This window comes from Amia ocellicauda, chromosome 21, assembly GCF_036373705.1.
Source record: "Amia ocellicauda isolate fAmiCal2 chromosome 21, fAmiCal2.hap1, whole genome shotgun sequence".
Classification (NCBI taxonomy): Eukaryota; Metazoa; Chordata; class Actinopteri; order Amiiformes; family Amiidae; genus Amia; species Amia ocellicauda.
Genome location: NC_089870.1, coordinates 13,596,841 through 13,615,347, shown reverse-complemented (window position 1 = coordinate 13,615,347; position 18,507 = coordinate 13,596,841). Strand labels below are relative to the sequence as shown.

Below are 18,507 nucleotides of genomic sequence, written 5' to 3'. Positions count from 1 at the left end.
AAGTCTTTATGGATCCAGAGTGCTGGCTAATAAAATAGAAAGAATTACTACATTTCAAAGGCATGTGTTTGTGTTGGTATTGAAACAGAGCCTTGAACCTTCATTTGGGACGAATCTCCAGTGTGAGGGGTGACCAGGTGTGCATTTGCTGTGCACACAAGTGTGCTAACTACATCCATCTGAAGAGGAAAAAAAAGTATTCAGCCCTTGATTTCCCTGTGTCTTATTTTTAGATCATATGACAGCTGCATGTAATCACAATAGCAGTGTTGTTTGTTTGAAGTACACAATTTAGCAACTGGCAACTTGTGTTTATTAATTCAACAAACTTCATTACAGTTCACTCTTTGGCCTTGTAAATAAAATATAATCAGATTACTTTGTTTTGAAGCCTTTTACAGCTGAAGGTACATTTTGTAGTGGTGCGATGTGAGAAACGCAGAGTGTTAGGTTTGTTTACAATAAGCGTTTACCGATTTCCCAGGCTGTTCCTGAAAAACACAGTGAAGTGCTTCCAGATGTATAAACACCCTGGATATTTATAAGTAAATAGCATTGCTAAGATGATAGTGAACTGGTTTCTACAGCTATTCAGTCCTTCAGAGAACAATCAAGACATGGACTGACTCTGGAAATATATATAAATAACACTGTTTTTCAATGCTTGCAAACATGCAAGTCTTTGACAGATAAAGCTGGAATTGGCATTGCACATCTGCACACAACTGCACTAAAAGCAGCAGTTGTCATCTCTTTGGGAAAGTTGTCTTGTGAGTGCAATACACCTTGCAAACAGAATACTGACACTTTCTTCATATCCTATCTTGATCCTTTTCCACTTTCCCGCACATTCAAAGGTGTCAAACTTACTACCTGTCAAATGTGACGACGGCACCAGGGCTGTATTTCTGCTGCTTCGGCTGAGAGGGGCTGGTGACCCACTTCCTGCTCTTGACCTGGGCTGAACTGTGCAATATGTGTGCGTTGCTGATAAAAAGCCCCTAGACTCATCCTGTTTCTTGTGTTTTTATTTATGAACCAAAGAGTCAATAGCCTAGCAGCAAAATATAGCATTTGCTGAAAAAGGGAAACTAATTGATTGTTACACACCCCCAACCTACAGGATTTCGATGTGGAATTTGGCTCAGACCTGCGGCAATCCCTTGACATGTGAGTTGGCGAGACAGAGACAGAAGGGTGTTCACATATTGGGTTTCACACCATGAGCACGACAGCCATACATGATTGAATGAATTTAATAGATATTTACTGTCAATCACAAATGAAAGTTAGATTAGTGTTATAATGGAAGCTACCATGTTTACCATATTTCTACATACATTCCCCATTGTAAACAATACATCGTAATCTTTAGTTTATCCTCAACAATCAACAGTTTAGTTTTCCTTTTGTCGTTTATTTTCTATGCCATACCACTCCACAAAATGTGCACATTTCTAAGTGGTGCCGTCATGGTTAAATCGTTGTACCTCTGTGGGTGAATAGTGCAACAATGATGTTCTTTTATGTAAAACGACCAACAATGCAGCTGACGTTTTCTTTGAATGTTTTCCAAAAGTAAATGGTTTCTGGTCGTGTCCACAGATCTGGTTTTATTCAAAGAGATCCCCTGCTGCCTTTATGTAGCTCTGAATATGGTTCCATGGTTGTTGATTAAATCCCTGTTCATGATAGTTGATTATTGATGGTGACACTCGCTAATGATGAGTCAGAGAAAACCCAAACCGTAAAGTGACAACGGTGTTTGGTCGTGGTCGAACATGGACCCTATGTCGTTAGTATGTTCCTGCCGAAAATATGCTTGAATCTGCTCGCTCATGAAGAATAGTGTTTATGAATGTCACACAAGGGCTGTTTCGGAGCGGCTCTTCTTTGCCAATACATTCCAGACTGTACCGAAGTTCATCAGCCACGCCTTGGTAGTCCTGGGACACTTGACAATGCCCTATGTCCACAATCCACAGTTTGCAGGGATGTGAACCTCCAGGCTTACCTCACAGGAGCCCAGAAACCTTTGGATCAAGAGGAACCACGGGCTGAAGAGAGCATCCAATAAATAACGTTTAACCCTGGTTTAAATAAACAGCTTCGTTTTTTTAAGGATAAATTGTCAATTTTATTAATAAGCGTGAGTCTAAATGCATTTTTTATCTTCAGAAACAATTCATAATGGGATGGGATGAGTTATGTACAGTATAACTACTCTGTTTGGTTTACTGTAATATATATTTGTATACTTATGTGCTTGCAATTTGTAACAGTATATGTGTGTGTGTGTTTCTATTTTTTATTCAAAGGTCTATATTTTAAAAAAGCCCTCCGTGTTCAAATACTGTGAGAATGTCTGACCTCGATGTTTTGAAGAGATGATCGCTGGTTGTTCGGATGAAATCTAAACATGTTCTACTACAGACAGTGAAAGCCACATGCACCGATGCCAGATATTTTTCTGTTTTGGAGTGAAAGGTTGAATAGCAAACTGTTGTGCTGTAGTTGTAAGACTTAAGTAAAAAATAAAAAAGGCAGGGGTGAGTGAGGGTTAGGGTTTGAGTGGGGCAGTTGTGACAGAGAGAGCACAGTTGACTTGGTCGAGGTGGGGCAGTGCAGTTTAGCAGGCGGCAGGAGCCTAGTCAGCACTTTACCAAGGCTGCAGGTGTAGCTTGTCAATAAGAAGGAACTGCGCTGACCTCACAGCTGCACACAGCACAACCAGTGACGTTAAAAAAACACATATTTACAGTCTCTAAAAGGCATTAGTGTGACAGGAGAAACACAGTAGCTGGACTTAAGCCAGACAGTTTCTGATCTTTAGATCTGCTGACATAAATACCTAAGCGGTAGAAGTCTGTGAGCTCGACCTTCTCTGAGAACTAGCAGAAAAAAGAAAGGGAAGGTCGTGCCGGTCTGTCGTTCCGAGATGGTTCAATGCCTGTGGTTTAGAGCATACTGTTACAAGAGGAGCACTGCCGTGTACATTTTAAATAAAATCTTTTCTTTGTTTGTTTCCTGAGCTGTGAACGAAAAAAAAAGAAGAAAAAGAAGAAAAGAAAACCGATTCCGACGTGTCAGCCAGCCTGTCTTTTTTTTGCTGTTGTTGTCCCTTTGCGTATGCCTCTGTAGCTCCATGTGCAGCACAGCCTTCTGGGATGGGCGGCCCCCCCTCTGTGGAGTGGGAGCTCCGTCCCCCCGGCGTCGTTTACACGACTCGCCACTGCATGATGCTCATGTCCTTCCCCCCGGTGGAAATGAGGTAACTGTCATCAAACAGGAAGTTCACATTGGTCACATGACTGCTGTGTCCACCATAGATGTGACTTGGAGCCTTGAAGGGGAGAGACAAATCAGTCAAAGGTCACTTCTTGTGTACAAACCCTCTCAAAGATACAAACACTGTAGAAGGGCTGGACCTCAGGGCATCCCTCCCCTGCCTCCCTGCCCGTGGTAGCTGACTGACTCTGAGCGAGTGCTTACCCTGAACTGTGAGCAGGGATATGAGAAGAGATGGACTTTTCCAAAATCATCTCCGGTGACGAGGAGCCTCTTTTCATGCGATCTGCACACCGCATTGATATCCGTTCCGTCTGAGCCCTCTGGCCACAGCCCTGGGAAAACAGCACAGGTTGACTCTAATAACATCCACTCCCGTCACAAGTAAATGGTGTTAACACTCCCCTCCCATGCACAAAAGGACCACTTTGACAATCTGATTAGCATTTTGAAGAAAAAAGAAAGATGATTAATAATAAAACTCTCTTGTACAGCTTACCGAAGACATGGAAGCCCAGAGTGCAGGTGCATGTGGCCCACTCGATGTCCCTTGTTGTCTCCACACTGACCACCTGTTTGCAGGCAGAGGGAATCCCTGTGGACGGACAAGAGTTTTCAGTCAGTAAAGGACTCACAATACAGCTTACCTGTGTTTCTAAACAAAAGCTAAGTTATTGCATATTGTCACTACAAAATATGAATATATTATAGTAAATTAAAGAACTATTCCACTCCATCAAAGATTTATTTTGCTTAGAATGGATGGAAATGTATATTTATTTATTTTTTCTTTAATCCACAAACCTGAATATTACTTACAGTACAGTATTTCATAGTCTCCTGAATTGGACATTAGGTACTGGGAGTCCACAGACCAGTCCAGATGAGTGATGAAGCTTGAGTGACCCTGAGGGGAAACAGTGGAAAGGATGACAGGTTTGACACATGGCAGTTTTGATTTCAGACCTCTGTAAAAAGCCTGTGTGTCAATGGATTTCCACAGTGCATCTCACTGTGCATTGAAGAGATCCTTTCACCTCCTGTACAAGTGAAGAGGAACCCATTTCTGGACAAATTCAAATCACTGCTGTAGATTTAACTGCATTAGCCTGCTGGGATACTTAAGGCATGCAAATATATAGCTAAAAGCTTTTCCATTCAAACACCTTTGCAATCTGTACACAAGAAAACTAGATGTGAGGAAACTATAAGGTTCTTTCTACTTCTGATTATCCAAAACATTTAAGATACTTACTGAGCACTTTCCCACTCTGCTGTACTTCCTGCCATTGTCAACAACTCCATAGATGTAAATGTAATTGTCATGTGATCCGATTGCCAAGAGAGTGCCATCTGAAAAGAGTGAAAGTAAAACAGAGTAAAAAACTGCCCAACAGTGGAAAAAATATGCGTTCCATCCTGAGTGAGAACCTACATTAATTTTAGTCAAGGCAACTACAGACAACAGACCTTTTACATGTCCATACATGACAGTGATTGCTAGATTTTAATGACTATAATTAAGACATGGTGGTGTAAATGATACTCTTGTAAATGATACAACAGAATCAAATGAGCTGCTGCTCACCCGGTGAATAGCGCATAACTGACAGCTGCTCATTCCCATCCGTGTGAACAGTGACCAGGTCCTTGGATTCGGTGTCCAGAACCAGCCATCTGTGCAAGAGAGGGTGGAGATCGAAGGCAGTGTCAGACAAAAACATTCCTGCCATGTTTGCAATGTTATGTTTTTCGGTGGCCAGCAGGTGTCACCAATGCTCTACAAAACACACCAGCAGGCCAAACCAGAGAGAGGCTCAAGAGAAATCCTACAGAGAGCCAGACAGTGCAAATAGAGTCTTCAGAAGATTAGATTGTTTGGTTGCTTGTAGCTTTTTGATTTGCTTCCGGTCATTTCCGCCCTTAACCTTCTCGTAACAAGGTGACCAAAACTGTATTTAAGCTGTTCAATTCATATTTATGTTTAAGAATAGTTAACAGGATTAAAACCACTTTGGGTGTACTGTCTCTCGGTTATGATGAACGTTTACAACAATTTCCTGGTCCCAGTAATATTTCTGCCTCTTTACTATCATTTATTCACCCTTCATAGCTGTCTTGTACCTCGTTTACTTCCGCCTTTATGGCCCTTTTACTTTGATAGTCTTACCTGCCAGTCTGTGTTCCGATAGCGACAACAGTTCCAGATGGATGGAAACCAGCCGACTGGGCTGCGTCCTGGACAGATCAGGAGGAAAGAGGGAGACATTTACACTCATGTGCCAGACAGAGCAGCTAGAGGAGCCGAGGAGTCTAAGATATACACAATACACAATCCCTTGCCAGGTGTCAGTGAGTTTATGTAATGATATAAATGTTAATTTAGTGCAATTATGTTGCAATTTGAACTGATATTACACTGAATGCTGACAAACCTCTTTAATTATAGGAGTGCCATTCAATTAATATAATTATTAAACCGTAAAGAAAATTAGGCCTCCTCGATACCTAATTATTCTGCTAATTTCAGTGCAGTACTGACTTCTGCTCGAACATAACATGGTTAGATGTTTCGTTTTACAATAATTAGTTTTTATAACACAATGAAGCCACATTGCCAAACCTTATTAATTTCTTATTTCGCCCTGGACAAGGGCGTCTGCTAAGAAATAAATAAAAAATAAAAAATGTCAGCAGCTGTATGTGCTTTAGTCATCTAGATGTTGCGCTAATAAAGATTTAATACACTTCCCAGAGGGGCGCTTTTCGTTTACAAGTGCGTTTGGTATTTTAAAAATATAGTGTGTGACTGCGTGTTTCTCCTCTCGATGGCGTGCCTTTTTAAAACGAGGAAAATTTTACTGTTTTTCTCTTGTGACTGCAGCAGGGGATATAACAACACTGTGTTGTTAGTGCAGTGGTGAGAGAGGACATGGGGGAACGGGGGTCTTTTTGGTAAAGAGGCTGACAGGGTGTGACGGAGAGGCTGACCGTACCTCCATGGTCTTGCTCCAGATGGGCTGGTGAGTGGAGGAGTCCCAGAGGCTGATATGCTTGTCGTGGCCGCAAGTCAGGAAGTGTGGTTTCCGAGGGTGCACTGCCAGGCCCCACAGCTCATCCGTGTGACCCTGAAACATGTGCATTGTGAGCACAGACACCAAATAATCACCCCCCTCATTCCATCCATTATCCTGACCTACACACTCATTCTTTCCATATTGCTATAAAGCGGGAAACTGAAAATAACCTTTACTGTACAGTTTATTCTTTCTCAGTCTGGTTAGGTATTGCTCTCCGGTGCTCGTACCTGGGTGATTGGTATGAAATTCCCGAGTAAAGTGCCTTGCAGGACATAGTTTCTGGTGGTGCCAATCAGCACGCAGTCTCCCTTGCTCTCTGCCACGGTGCGCACAGGTCCATATGACTCGGGAATCTGTGGAGAGATAATCACACCGCTTAGATCTCACAATAGATTTCACCTGAGAATTGTCACATTTAAAAGTGCGGAGTCAGCTTCTTCCAAAACAAATGGGGCACGCTGAAGATGAATGCTAAAAATATGTAGTGCATTAACCTGACAGTAGAAGTATGATACTCCTATATGTTTTGCTCAGGATCTGCATAGGAACATGCAGGACCATCGTTGTCACACTGCAGCATGACATGACGTCTGACTGTGATCACTCCCGTACATGTGACCCATTTGTACCTGGCATTGCATTTGGCTGAACAACCCAGGTGGATCCAGTCCAGGAATAGGCAGCTGAAGAATCTTCTGGCTTCCCACCCAACTTGGTTACCATATGTATCTGAATGCATATGTATTTGCTTAAATTTATACATTTAACATTTTAATCCAGGTCTTGGGCAGCTGCTAACATAAAGATACCTTTAAGAGCTGCAGGAGTTACCTATTGCACATGCAGATCACAAGGCTATAGCTCATAGCAGAGAGTACTAGTTCAGGTCTTGTTCAGACAGGCTGATGCCCAATTCAACATCTTGAGCAGCGTTGGATAGCAGGTTCCTCAGCAATAACCAGTGCAGCAAACAGGAGTGGTAGCTCTACTTTCAGCTGTGCTGTTTGATACACACCCTGTATATACACTTTACATTATGTATAAACCTCAATATTTCTCCCCAGAAAAGTGAGAGGGAATATATGATTCCTGGAGGAACGTGTTTATATTTAATACCATACCATGTGTGACCCGCTGGCCTTGCCACAAGTATTTGCTTTCAGTAATTTGCACCAGCTGGGACTGAAACTCTGGGCTGCAGTCAAGATGCACAGCGTTAGAGCTTCTCCTCACACCTCCTACAGTACACTGTGTGACAATACGACAGATGCGCCCAGCCCTGCCCTGCCCTACCCAATTACCCAGCACAGCCCCGTCGTTAACCGTTAGTCTGAGCCATCTGAGAGAGGCTGACATTCTTCAAATACTTTCCCAATATAGGTGCATTTCTTACAAACTAAAAGTTATTTTTATTGTATTACATTAGTACAGTGGTTTTCTATGTTTTTCAGGCGACCCACATTTTTATAATGACAAACCCTCACGAAAAAAGCACTGAACATGCAGTCAGTCACAGTTTATATTCCACAATTTCTCATTAAGTTCAGTATTATTATAATTACAGTATTACCAGATTTTATTAGACTTTATTCACACCAGCGCCATCTTAGTTTGAAAACGAGGCTCGGGAAGCAAACAAACATTCTGGTTGACAGTTTGCCAAGACAGACGTGGCAATCAGGTAATAAAAATCTTAAGCATTTAACAGAAATTATGCAGGTCGAAATAGATAAATGGGCAGATGAAGAAGGAATAATTCCATGGTCAAAGCAGCATAAAGGGTACAGTCATTGAATTTAGGCATACATGCATAATATCAAAAGTAACCGTGGCCGTTAAAGGCCATATCTGCAAATGGACTGGACGTACCCTATGAGAAAACACACACACTCCCACAAACATGCACAGAAAATCAGAAAATAAGCGCCGGGCCAATGTGATTTTCTAGGAGAAACACTGTCATCATAAATAACTATTTTGAGAGAAGTGTCTGGCAGATCTTATTATGATTAGAAGTAATAAAATGTATAATTTAGTGAAGCATATCATATAGCACTATTTAAAATTTATGTAAAGTAGACCCCTACATATTATATATTAAAATCAGGAAAAGGCAGTAGAAACACTTTAATATTAAAGAGGTTTGTCAGCAGTGTTGTTAAGTCAGCGCAGTAGAGTGTCAGTGTTGTTCAAGCCAGCGCAGTGTTATTAAAGTCAGCACAGTGTTGTTAAAATCAGCAATTAACCCATATACAGTGTGCTGTGTATAGCAAAGTACATGTCTTTCTATGTGCACTTATATTAGTATAAGCATTATAACTGTGACACACTGCTTTACCTTGTCTGCCCTCTCTTCTGTACAGTACTATTAGCACAGTCAGTTTATAGAGAGAGGAGTTGGAGGTAGCATGGCGGATAGTGTTGTCGTTAAGAAGCAGGTATAGTGTTTGTTCGCTTCTGTTCTCATAATGACTTTCCATTTATGTAATACATTATGTAAGTCTGTTGTAACGTGTGTGAAAGACAATTAGTGACAAAGCTCTGTGTAACCTTGGATTCCGGACGAATAATGAACCCAGCTTGATTGCTGCTCACACAAATTGTATTGTTTTTCACTTTAATCTCCTCTGAATATGGAGCACGAACTCCAGGGGTGATATTTTTATCTGGTCCGTTGGTCATGTAATCATTTCAAACTGGCCCACGGTGAAAAATAATTGGGGACCCCTGATCTACAGTATCTGATGTATTATATTTGTGTCTTTAATGAGTACTTAAGGACATTGATAGAAACAATCTAGCATAGAAATAGATGGAATGCCCCCTTATTTATAAAACTCTGGTCAAAAGCAATGCTCATTTAAAATCACGTAGCTAGTACTGTTTCTGTGACTTATTGAGGAACAAGCCAAGGACTCATAAGATGAAATACACTGTCAGATAACTAATAATGAGGTAACTGGAGGAACATGTGAAGCCTGTTAACATAATGACGTTCATTTAACATTCATAGCTAATGTCCACAAGTTGTGAATAGCTCTTTTGGACATTTGTATTAATACAAAACATAAAAAATATAAAGTCCTGTGAACTGGACATTGCCACTCCAGAAGATCTGATTAAATACTGTTTCAGGAACATTATTGACATGTGGCTAGTTTTCAATACTTATCCTGTCTCTTGTTAAGCCATTTTGTTGAGCTCATTAGAAGCCTTTTTGAGAAGTAAAATGTTTCAGTCTTCAGATTCAGCTGTGACCCTCGCCAGGATAAGTGGATTGAGAAATGGCAACAAAACTAAAGTAAAGTAAACAAGTCTGAGTGTGTTTGTCAGGTAGTGTCTCCTGGCGTTGTGTTGGCGCCTGTGCCCTCACCTCCACAGCCTGTATCTTCTGGTAGTTCCCATCCCAGGAGATGAGCTTGCGGTCCTTTCCTCCGCCCGACACTAAAGTGCCGTTGCGCAACATACAAAGTGCAAAAATGCCTCCTTCATGTGCCCCTTGGATGGCATAGCTAATCCGATTAGTGCCTGCAGAACATCAGAGATTAAAACAGGAAGTGCTGAAACACATACACTAGAAAAGACATCACAAGAGACACTGTGAGCCTGCTGTGAGGCAGACAGTGTCACTTTCCTGCAGGTTAATGCTTATATCATCTGCTACACATGAGCACTTGCATTGGCAATATATTCTTCTTTTATGTTTACTTTGAAATATCTTTATGATTCACTTTCAACCCAGCTGCACCATTTCAATCATCCTGTAATGCCATTATGTGGAGTTATTTACAGGCACAGAAACAACAAATAAGAACATTGCACTGAGATTTAATGGGCAAGAGCAATAGATGGTTCTTAAATATGAATGCCTTATTGGCTTCAGACATGTTAAATGTTCTGAATATAAAGAGTGATGTGTGGCATTTGTATTTGTTTACCTTTTCCCCAGACCAGGATATTGCCACTGGAGTCTCCAGTTATTGTGTCACCATTTTCTGAAAAAGTCACACACAAGACAAACTTGGGCTTCTCTTGTTTCTGCAAGAAACATAAATATTTCCAGATTGATTTTTTAAGAATGAGCACATATTCAAACACAGAGACACACATAAAAGAGCACTCACAGATTTCACATGCAGGCTAATACTTAAGAGGATACACTCTCTGGGTTATGTCTGAGGTTTTAACTAAAGTAATTGTCATGATACAAACTGACAGAAAGAAAAGATATAGTATTATGGTAAATCGAAATTCTGAAGATAAACCTTCTGAATATCCCAGAATATTACCTCACTTAAATACCAGATGTTTGGCATCTATCTAAAGTTTAACTGGAAATGTAATGTGTTGCAGTTTGGCAAATTCTGTAGTTACATCACATTCTTGATTTGGGTCCAGAGATTTTACCTCAAACAGTCCTTGCTTCTTCACTAAGGAGCCCCCTTCTAAAGTCCAGAAGTAAAGGTGAGACTTTCCACAGGTGACGATGATGTTGGTGTCAGTGGGGTGGAAATCTGCTGTGAATACGGCTTCATTGGAACACTGGAGAAGAAAATATGAATGAAGAATGTGATGTCAGCTAAGAAAGCACCTTTCAGCATATCCAGCACCCGAGTAAAATACCATCAGAAAACAAAACCACTCATATTATTTCTATGTAAACCTAACAACATAATCCCACAGGTCTAATTGATCACCAATGCTGCTCATTGTTTCTTGTTTTGCTCTCCAGTACCTTGACATCTGCAAGCCTCTCCTCTCTCTGCCAGTCCCACACAGAGAGGACGTGATCGTTGGAGTCATCCACCACACACAGTGTACCGCCTCCGTTCTGCACACAGACGGACAGGAAGTTAGACAGGCAGGAAGTCACTGCTGCTACAAGGCCTGCTCTAAGAGTTCTTAGAAACAACACGTGAACGAAAGACAAATTGTGTAGTAAGTTGAAAAATGCCATCTACCATCCCAGTGCAGGACCCACAATATGCTTATATCTGGAAAGAAAAAAACATATAGTCTGTAGTCACGGTCACTTGTCAGCTTGATGATGGCACACTCACCGATTTGGAGAAGGCAATGCAGGCCAGCGCACGGTCGAAGAAGCCAGTCCCAATGATGTGCAGTGTGTTCAGGCTCACCGAGTCCCAGACCCGCACGTGAGGTGGCAGCTGCTGCCAAGAGAGAGAGGCTCTTACTGCCACTGCCTGGACACACTCTGCACACTGACCGGCCTGGGCACCAAGCCTCAGGGCCATCGGTTTGACTGAAAATGCAAATTGAAGCTTGTGATAGAGGAGAGACAATTCCACAGTAAGAGTTTCTTCTCCAAGCTGGTGCAGGTGTCCAGGCAGCAGTGCACCTGTCCTGACCTCTAAACTGGTCGCCACTTGGCAGCATAGTCTTGATTTGCATATTTAATGCTGGGACTTAATGAAAATATTGCTTAAGGTCCTAGCTTGACATCTGGAAGGTTTTATAGAGCGATAGTGCAGCTGCAGGAAGCCCCATGGGGGACCCACAGAGCCTCTGATAGAGGGGGAGTGAAAGATAACAGATGCCTGGACTAGAACATGGAAGTTTTGAAATCCCATCTATTCATTAAAATTCTATGCTGCGATCCACTCAAATAATAAAAACAGCCTGAAAAAGAAATTCTCATACTTTTTTTCTATTTCAGAAAGCACGCTGAGGCCCTGCAGCAGCCACAGCAGGTGGCCATTCATTTTGGTTTCATTAACTGCTTCGGCTGCCTTCCTGACAGACCACAGCACTGATCTCCGGAGGTGAGAGAAACCAGCGCAGCCCGGGGTGAGAAACATGGTGTCTGATCATGCAGGGGGGAGAGGCCGGGCTCGGGCTCCGCTGGGATGAGTTCTCAAAGGCTGGGTGTGTTTCTCTCATGCTGTGAGTAAATGGTAACTTACTCTGCCATCGGTGGATGTGCCTGCGACCTGTCCTGTTGCTATGGTGATTTTGTCTGGATGGACTGCTAGGCTGCAGACAGAGAGGAGTACAAAAAACAAGAGGGAAAATATAAATAAACATTACAAATCAATAAGGGGACAGAAGTTCAGCTGGACATGTTGATGTGAGGGAAATGCTTCCTTCCCCAAGTCTAAAGCGCAAAAATCCCTTGAAGGCAATTTTATAATTAATAGGTATTGATTAAATGAAATGTTGAGGTAATGAGCTGTAATTAACACACAATAGTTTACAAGCCTGTCGTGAATGGCGATGATGAAGTCAGGACTGGCCAGCAGGAGACACTGTCTTCCAGACACACACAGACTGCCCCGGGCCATAACTACACAGCACAGCGCCACACCACTATACATATTATTGAAAACATAAGAGACAGCCAAAAACAAAGGCTTTTGAAGGAAGCAGAGGAACTTTCCGTTACGCCTTGATTTACAGACATGTGCGGCAAATCCAAATTCCTCTGTGGTGATTTAACTGCGATGACAAACTATACGTATTATTTCTAACAGTATTTAAAAATGTGTAACTGTAATGACATTATGCCTTACTCCCTTTACATAATTTCAGTCTTATGTATTATTCTTACTGTCTGTGACTGATGTTACAATTTTGAATGTGTTTCTGTTTCCAATAATGATCAATCACTAATTCTCAGGACCACAACAATAATGGCAGAATACAATCACCTTAATTTAGTTAAAATGTAAGCATTTAGTCACTGAAAGCAAATCATAGCTAATACTATGACTAATATTACAAATCGAGTGTCAGGGATTAGAAAAGACATAAGTTCCGTACAAAGTGAAATGTGAACTTCATTTATAATAAATTCCTCTGGAGAGTAGAGATGAATGCAGATGGAGAGGAGGATTTGCATTGTCAAAAAGGAAATATTTACATAGTGCAGGAATGCCTGCAAATGCAAAATGTTTCGTGTATGTATGATAACAAAGGCACATTGTCCACAGTGCTATTTCCCATGTAAACAAGCCTATATTAATATTGATAATACAGCTAACCTGCAAACTCAGTGCTGGCTATCTGCCAACAAGCCAGACGTTTGTAGCATTATGAAAGAAAAGGGCGGGATGTATTTGGAGCGGAAGTGCTTCTGCATTTGTTAAAGACCTACAAGATCTTGTAACTAGAGGTTTCTTTGTATCAGTAGCTTTGCACAGCGTGAGAGCGTGCATGCAACGCTACAGGTGTTATTACTTGAAGGACAAACATGCTCAAGACTGTGCTTGACACCGACAACCCGTGTGAAATATAGCCTGCCAGATATAGCCTCATGCCATCATAATGACAATTGCTTTACAAATGACTGACTCACTTAAATGAATAATAGCTACACAGAGTGACTGGAATGTGTGCTCTGGAATCTTGCTATACTCTAAACTGATATTGTTGTTACTGACATTTATAAAACGCCCAATTTAGCAACACACACCATTGAATAGTAAGAGCATGCTGAGAGCAGGGAGAGAGGGCACTCTGACATTACCTTTTCTCCTCACCAGCTGCAATATGCTCTTATTTCATTCATAGTCAGTAAAGCCTTGAGCTTTCCAGAGCTGGTGTTTAATCAGTACATTGGGAAAACTATATGATGGGTCATCCCCAACTTTTGGCTTTAAATTGTATAATCTTTTCTGCCTATGAACCTTATAGATACCTAAAGCAATAAATTTCAGGAGGCCTTTGTCACATTCTGTCTAAGCAATAAGAGTGTGTTCTTAAAAAATAATACTATTATTTAGTCCGTGACTGGCTCTCTGTGACAATAAGACCCAGGGATTACACAACTTGTAAATCCCCAAACGCTAGTCGACATTAACAACAAACTAAATTAATAAATACATCAAAACATATTGTGCTTCCCAGAAACTCTAAAGGGCTATTGTAAACAAAACAATGAGTAAATGAGTCAGTGGGACCCAGCACAGGGCCTACAATAAAGACTGACAAAGATGCATGCCTTCCCCCAGCTCTTACCACTTGACGTCATCCGTGTGTCCAGTGTAGTGTCTCTGGAGCTGCTCCTCCACGTTGTACAGCACTACCACTGAGGCGATGAAATAAACCGTCTCCCCGGTGGGAAGCAGGTACAGGTTGGAACGGCAGTCTCGGCCTCTGTATCCATAACTGGATCTTTGTCAAGAAGCAGAACCACTGACTGTCTTAAGGTAGTGCTGCTGCACACTGGTAGGTGTTATGGGCTGAACAGCATTGTTCTCTATTTGTTTTACTTCAAGCAAATACAACCTACTAATTTTAAGATTAGAAGCAATCAGTATGACCCCCTCACAACCAAGACAACAATGAACAGCTTTCCTATAAAGCTTTCCCTTCCAGTTGGTTTTTGATGTTTTACAATTAATAATTAAGAACGAAAATGCTAATATAGAATAATCCTAAACATTTCATGGACCCAGCTACACATGCAGTAAAAAAAAGCAACAAACTAAATCAATAAAATAATAATAAAAAAGTCCTTGAGTGCAATATCTTGGAAAGGGGTGAAGAGCTAAGCGTAGCTGAAGAGGAGGAAGAAAATGTAATCTTTCTACTTTTGCCAATAAGTGTTATTTTTCTCAGGGCTACTCTCCGTGTAGTGTTTGAGGTCAGTGGCTGGGAACATGAGAAAAAGTATTGCTTTTGTGGGGCAGCAGATTTATTCACATTGTTTCTTTTGTACAAGGTAATTATGGTGTTCTTGTAAATAGAGAAGAATGAAATAAAGAACTATTAGATTAATGTAAAAAAGTATGTGTGGTTAAGTGCAACATTGGCATGAAAAAACACAAATTTAAGTCTACATAAAGGGACAGCAGACATTGTTCTTGACACTAGCTTGTACACACTTGCAGAGAGCGAGATTGCAACTGGGCATTGGAAATTCAAATACAGTTTCTTATTGTGAGCTGGATGAGCGTGTGACACTTTTGCTCAAAGAAGAAAATAAGTAATGTTTCTGTTTGACAAAACGTCCCTGACATACTGTGAGGTTTGCTTTAACCAATCTCAGCTGGAGCGCAGTACACAATTCTTATGCCCCACTGGCATTTTCAAACAGATATTTTTCAGACAACTGTGTGTCCACAGTGGTCCAGAGACATCAAAGGATTGTCTGCACCCATAATTCGAGATCTTTGGGCGAATTGAAGAGCTTGTAGATATTTTTGGGCTGCAATGGAAAGTTTGAAATAATACCAACCACAAAATGAATGCATGGCTAATCTGTTGTGTGGTATTCACTACTCACAGCATCAATCACTCCTACGTTTTGGCTAAAACACAGGTTTCATAAGCATTTGTTTCTTTCTTTTGGTTGCAAATCTTTTTTTTTACATTAAAGTGAGACATAACTGAATAAATCATAGATAACAAACGATAGAAAGTCTTGTCTCAGATCAATCATTCTTAAACAAAGCAAGAACATCAGTGAAAAAAGGATACACCCAGTCCAGTTTGAGCTTCTTGGTTGGCAGATCTGATTTCGCATCCAAACTGTAGGTCTCCACTTGATCTTTAGGCATGTACATGGTAACGGGGCGGCCTCTCAAATACATTTTCACATATCCCTCCTCTAAAAAAGGACAAGGAGTTTCAAAACACAGTCCTGCTCTTTTACTCAGGGTGCAAATAAAGGGAGATGAGGAAGAGATTTAAATAATGGAAAATGAACAAGAAAAAAATAAATGATGGTTCAGCACACACAGGAATGGAGACTTTTAATTCATTTTATTAACTGTTCAAAATACAGTTTTGAAACATGCAACTACTGACAGAGCACAGTGATTAGGAAGCAGTTTGTCTTGTTAGCTAACTTGACAGCGTTAAAAAGTGAATCATGCTACTGAAAGAGTACAGACTGGAGATACAAGCAAGGATAAAAATGCCAGATGCTTAAGATGTTTGAGCCAAAAAAAAACACACAGGAAAAAACAAACAGTAGAGCAATTGGAACAGCAGGAGACAGAGAAGCTTTACAAGGAGGTAAATCAAAAGCAAACAAACAAAAAGAAGGACAGGAAAAAAAATGTTTACAAAAGCATTTACATTGTTAGAGTAATTAAGAGTCACATTAATCCAATAAAACAATATTTTTTGTTTACTAATGTATGTTTATATATATATATAGATAGAGAGAGAGAGAGAGGTAGAGATGGATAGATATTTTTTTAAATTAGAAACTATTACAAGCTAATAACAAATCTGGAAGTACTGGCTGGGAGATTTGAGTGGGCTTTTAAAGCTGGGCGAGCGTGACATTTCGAACAGGTTCTGGCTGGGACTCTTTGGGAAGGGCAGTGTGAAAGATGGGCTGCTTCGAACTCCAGATTTGAAAGCGGGTTTTTCACATGGGCTCCCAGAATCAGGGGTGACAGGACCAGTCTGGGTTGTCAACTCCCGCTTGATCGGGGTCTGGGCCTCAGAAGTTCCAATCCTTTTTGACGGGTGGTTCAGAAATATCTGCACGGTTACTAGGTAAAGTGGTAAGGTTGGAGAGGGACAGGGATGTGGAGGAGGGAGGGCAGAAGTGATATGTAGCAGTTATGGACAAATATGATAAAAGTCCACCCTAAAAACAAAATAATCTATGCTCTCTTCTTATGTACTCTTCTGCTTTATTTTAAAAACTAGGCTATGAATGGATTACAGCTGACAAAACCACAGGGCAGTCTATCTATCACAAACACAAGGGGATCAATCTTTGACAAGAAAATCGTTTTTTCTACATTATCTGTGTATGTTGTTAACACTGCAGCACTGAAATGACCTGACAACAATGCTATCTAGTCATCCACATGAGGCACATCATGCTCAAAGGAATGCTAGACTTATTACTGTTAGACAGCATGAGAGATACCTATCAAGGCTCTGAATTCATACTTCAATTCTGTTCTGAAAACAAACTTCAATCAAAACAAGTTTGCAGAACTGGGCAGTGCTTAAATGATGTGACCTGAACATGGTGGGAATAGCAGAAGAGACAGGCCAGTGTTCACTTATCCTTGTGTTAACCTAGTCCCTGGTCCAGGCTTTTGGAAAACTATATGGTGCTGGAAAAGCCTGCTGACCAATCAAGGCAATCTCAGTAAAAAGTCTCTGACAGACCAGTCAGCCTGCCCAGTGACCCCAGAGTCTACAGTGGATTAGAACAATTTAATCCTGCATTTTTTTGCTTGCCTCTTCACTTATGGCACCATAACTAATTCAGGCTAGTGGCTGCCTGTCAGGGTAGGGAAGCCCTGCATAATGCAAAGTGAAAACTCATTGAAAACAAGTGTCTGGACCAAAACGATTTTTTATCCAACTTAGAGAAACAACATGAGCAACATTTCCCAAAGTCAGAGGGGAATAAGACTATGCTTAAAAGCTAAAAATAGGAGTCTATTTTTCTCCTGTAAAGAGAGGCCTTTTGATCTATTCAGTCAGACATACATGAATAGCACTAGAGCAGCAGGATCTGTAGATGTTTCTCTATCTGGTGAAGCAATGCAGCTTGTGGAAGAGTGCTGAGCAACAGCAAGGAAATGTGAAAGCTTTGTTGGGATCATACTGAGAACTAAACAGAAAGGAGCTCATGTTGGGGGGACCATAATTCTAGGTAAAAGCAATATGCAACTAGGGTTACAAGTTATTTCTACAACAGCAACCAAAAACAGGGAAACTACAGTGCTAGTGTGCGTTAGCGATAACCATATATTAGTCTATCGCGGGGGTGGGGGGGTGGGGGGTTACTTTCACACACGTGAGTATGTGCTGATCAGAGTTCTGTGCTTCACACACGTGACTCACACAAGTCAGGGAGGCAGGGCGGGCTAATGAGTCAGTGCTCCCCCCTGCTTCAAACCCTAACCTCACTCAAGGAAAATATGACTGTACCATTGTGGAAAGCTATTTTGGTCTAAGTACATAACTATCGATTTCTCCAAATCAATACAATCTGTCTTATAAAAAATACATATACAAACTTTGAAGGGGGCCTATTACATTAGAAATGAATGATTACAGAATGTCCTTGAGATGACACTGATCTCAGTGGCGTACAGCACCCTATGCTGGGTGGTGAGGTTAGGGCTGTCAGGTGTGAGGGGAAGTGCTTTTTGCCACCAAAGCAAAGGCCAGTCGCCTTGGCAACAGGAGCCAG

At 41.1% G+C, this 18,507-nt stretch overlaps 1 protein-coding gene across 12 annotated transcripts in view; it reads right to left on the bottom strand.

Annotated features, from left to right (window-relative positions):
• Window positions 1–1,240: 1,240 nt before the first annotated feature.
• The window catches only part of eml1 (EMAP like 1), a 71,479-nt gene continuing 54,212 nt past the window's right edge, over window positions 1,241–18,507 (bottom strand). For 11 of the 12 annotated variants that reach the window (XM_066694923.1, XM_066694921.1, XM_066694914.1 and 8 more), the window contains 17 exons: window positions 15,810–15,939; window positions 14,346–14,495; window positions 12,293–12,362; window positions 11,429–11,539; window positions 11,104–11,199; window positions 10,776–10,910; window positions 10,307–10,406; window positions 9,742–9,896; window positions 6,596–6,721; window positions 6,285–6,416; window positions 5,459–5,526; window positions 4,877–4,965; window positions 4,544–4,641; window positions 4,108–4,195; window positions 3,788–3,883; window positions 3,493–3,623; window positions 1,241–3,343 (listed from right to left, as the gene is read on the bottom strand). In XM_066694923.1, the coding sequence (XP_066551020.1) occupies window positions 3,218–3,343; window positions 3,493–3,623; window positions 3,788–3,883; window positions 4,108–4,195; window positions 4,544–4,641; window positions 4,877–4,965; window positions 5,459–5,526; window positions 6,285–6,416; window positions 6,596–6,721; window positions 9,742–9,896; window positions 10,307–10,406; window positions 10,776–10,910; window positions 11,104–11,199; window positions 11,429–11,539; window positions 12,293–12,362; window positions 14,346–14,495; window positions 15,810–15,939 (1,901 nt within the window). In that variant the 3' untranslated portion in view covers window positions 1,241–3,217. The remainder of the gene's footprint in view (window positions 3,344–3,492; window positions 3,624–3,787; window positions 3,884–4,107; window positions 4,196–4,543; window positions 4,642–4,876; window positions 4,966–5,458; window positions 5,527–6,284; window positions 6,417–6,595; window positions 6,722–9,741; window positions 9,897–10,306; window positions 10,407–10,775; window positions 10,911–11,103; window positions 11,200–11,428; window positions 11,540–12,292; window positions 12,363–14,345; window positions 14,496–15,809; window positions 15,940–18,507) is intronic. The other variant, XM_066694915.1, reaches the window with a different exon arrangement.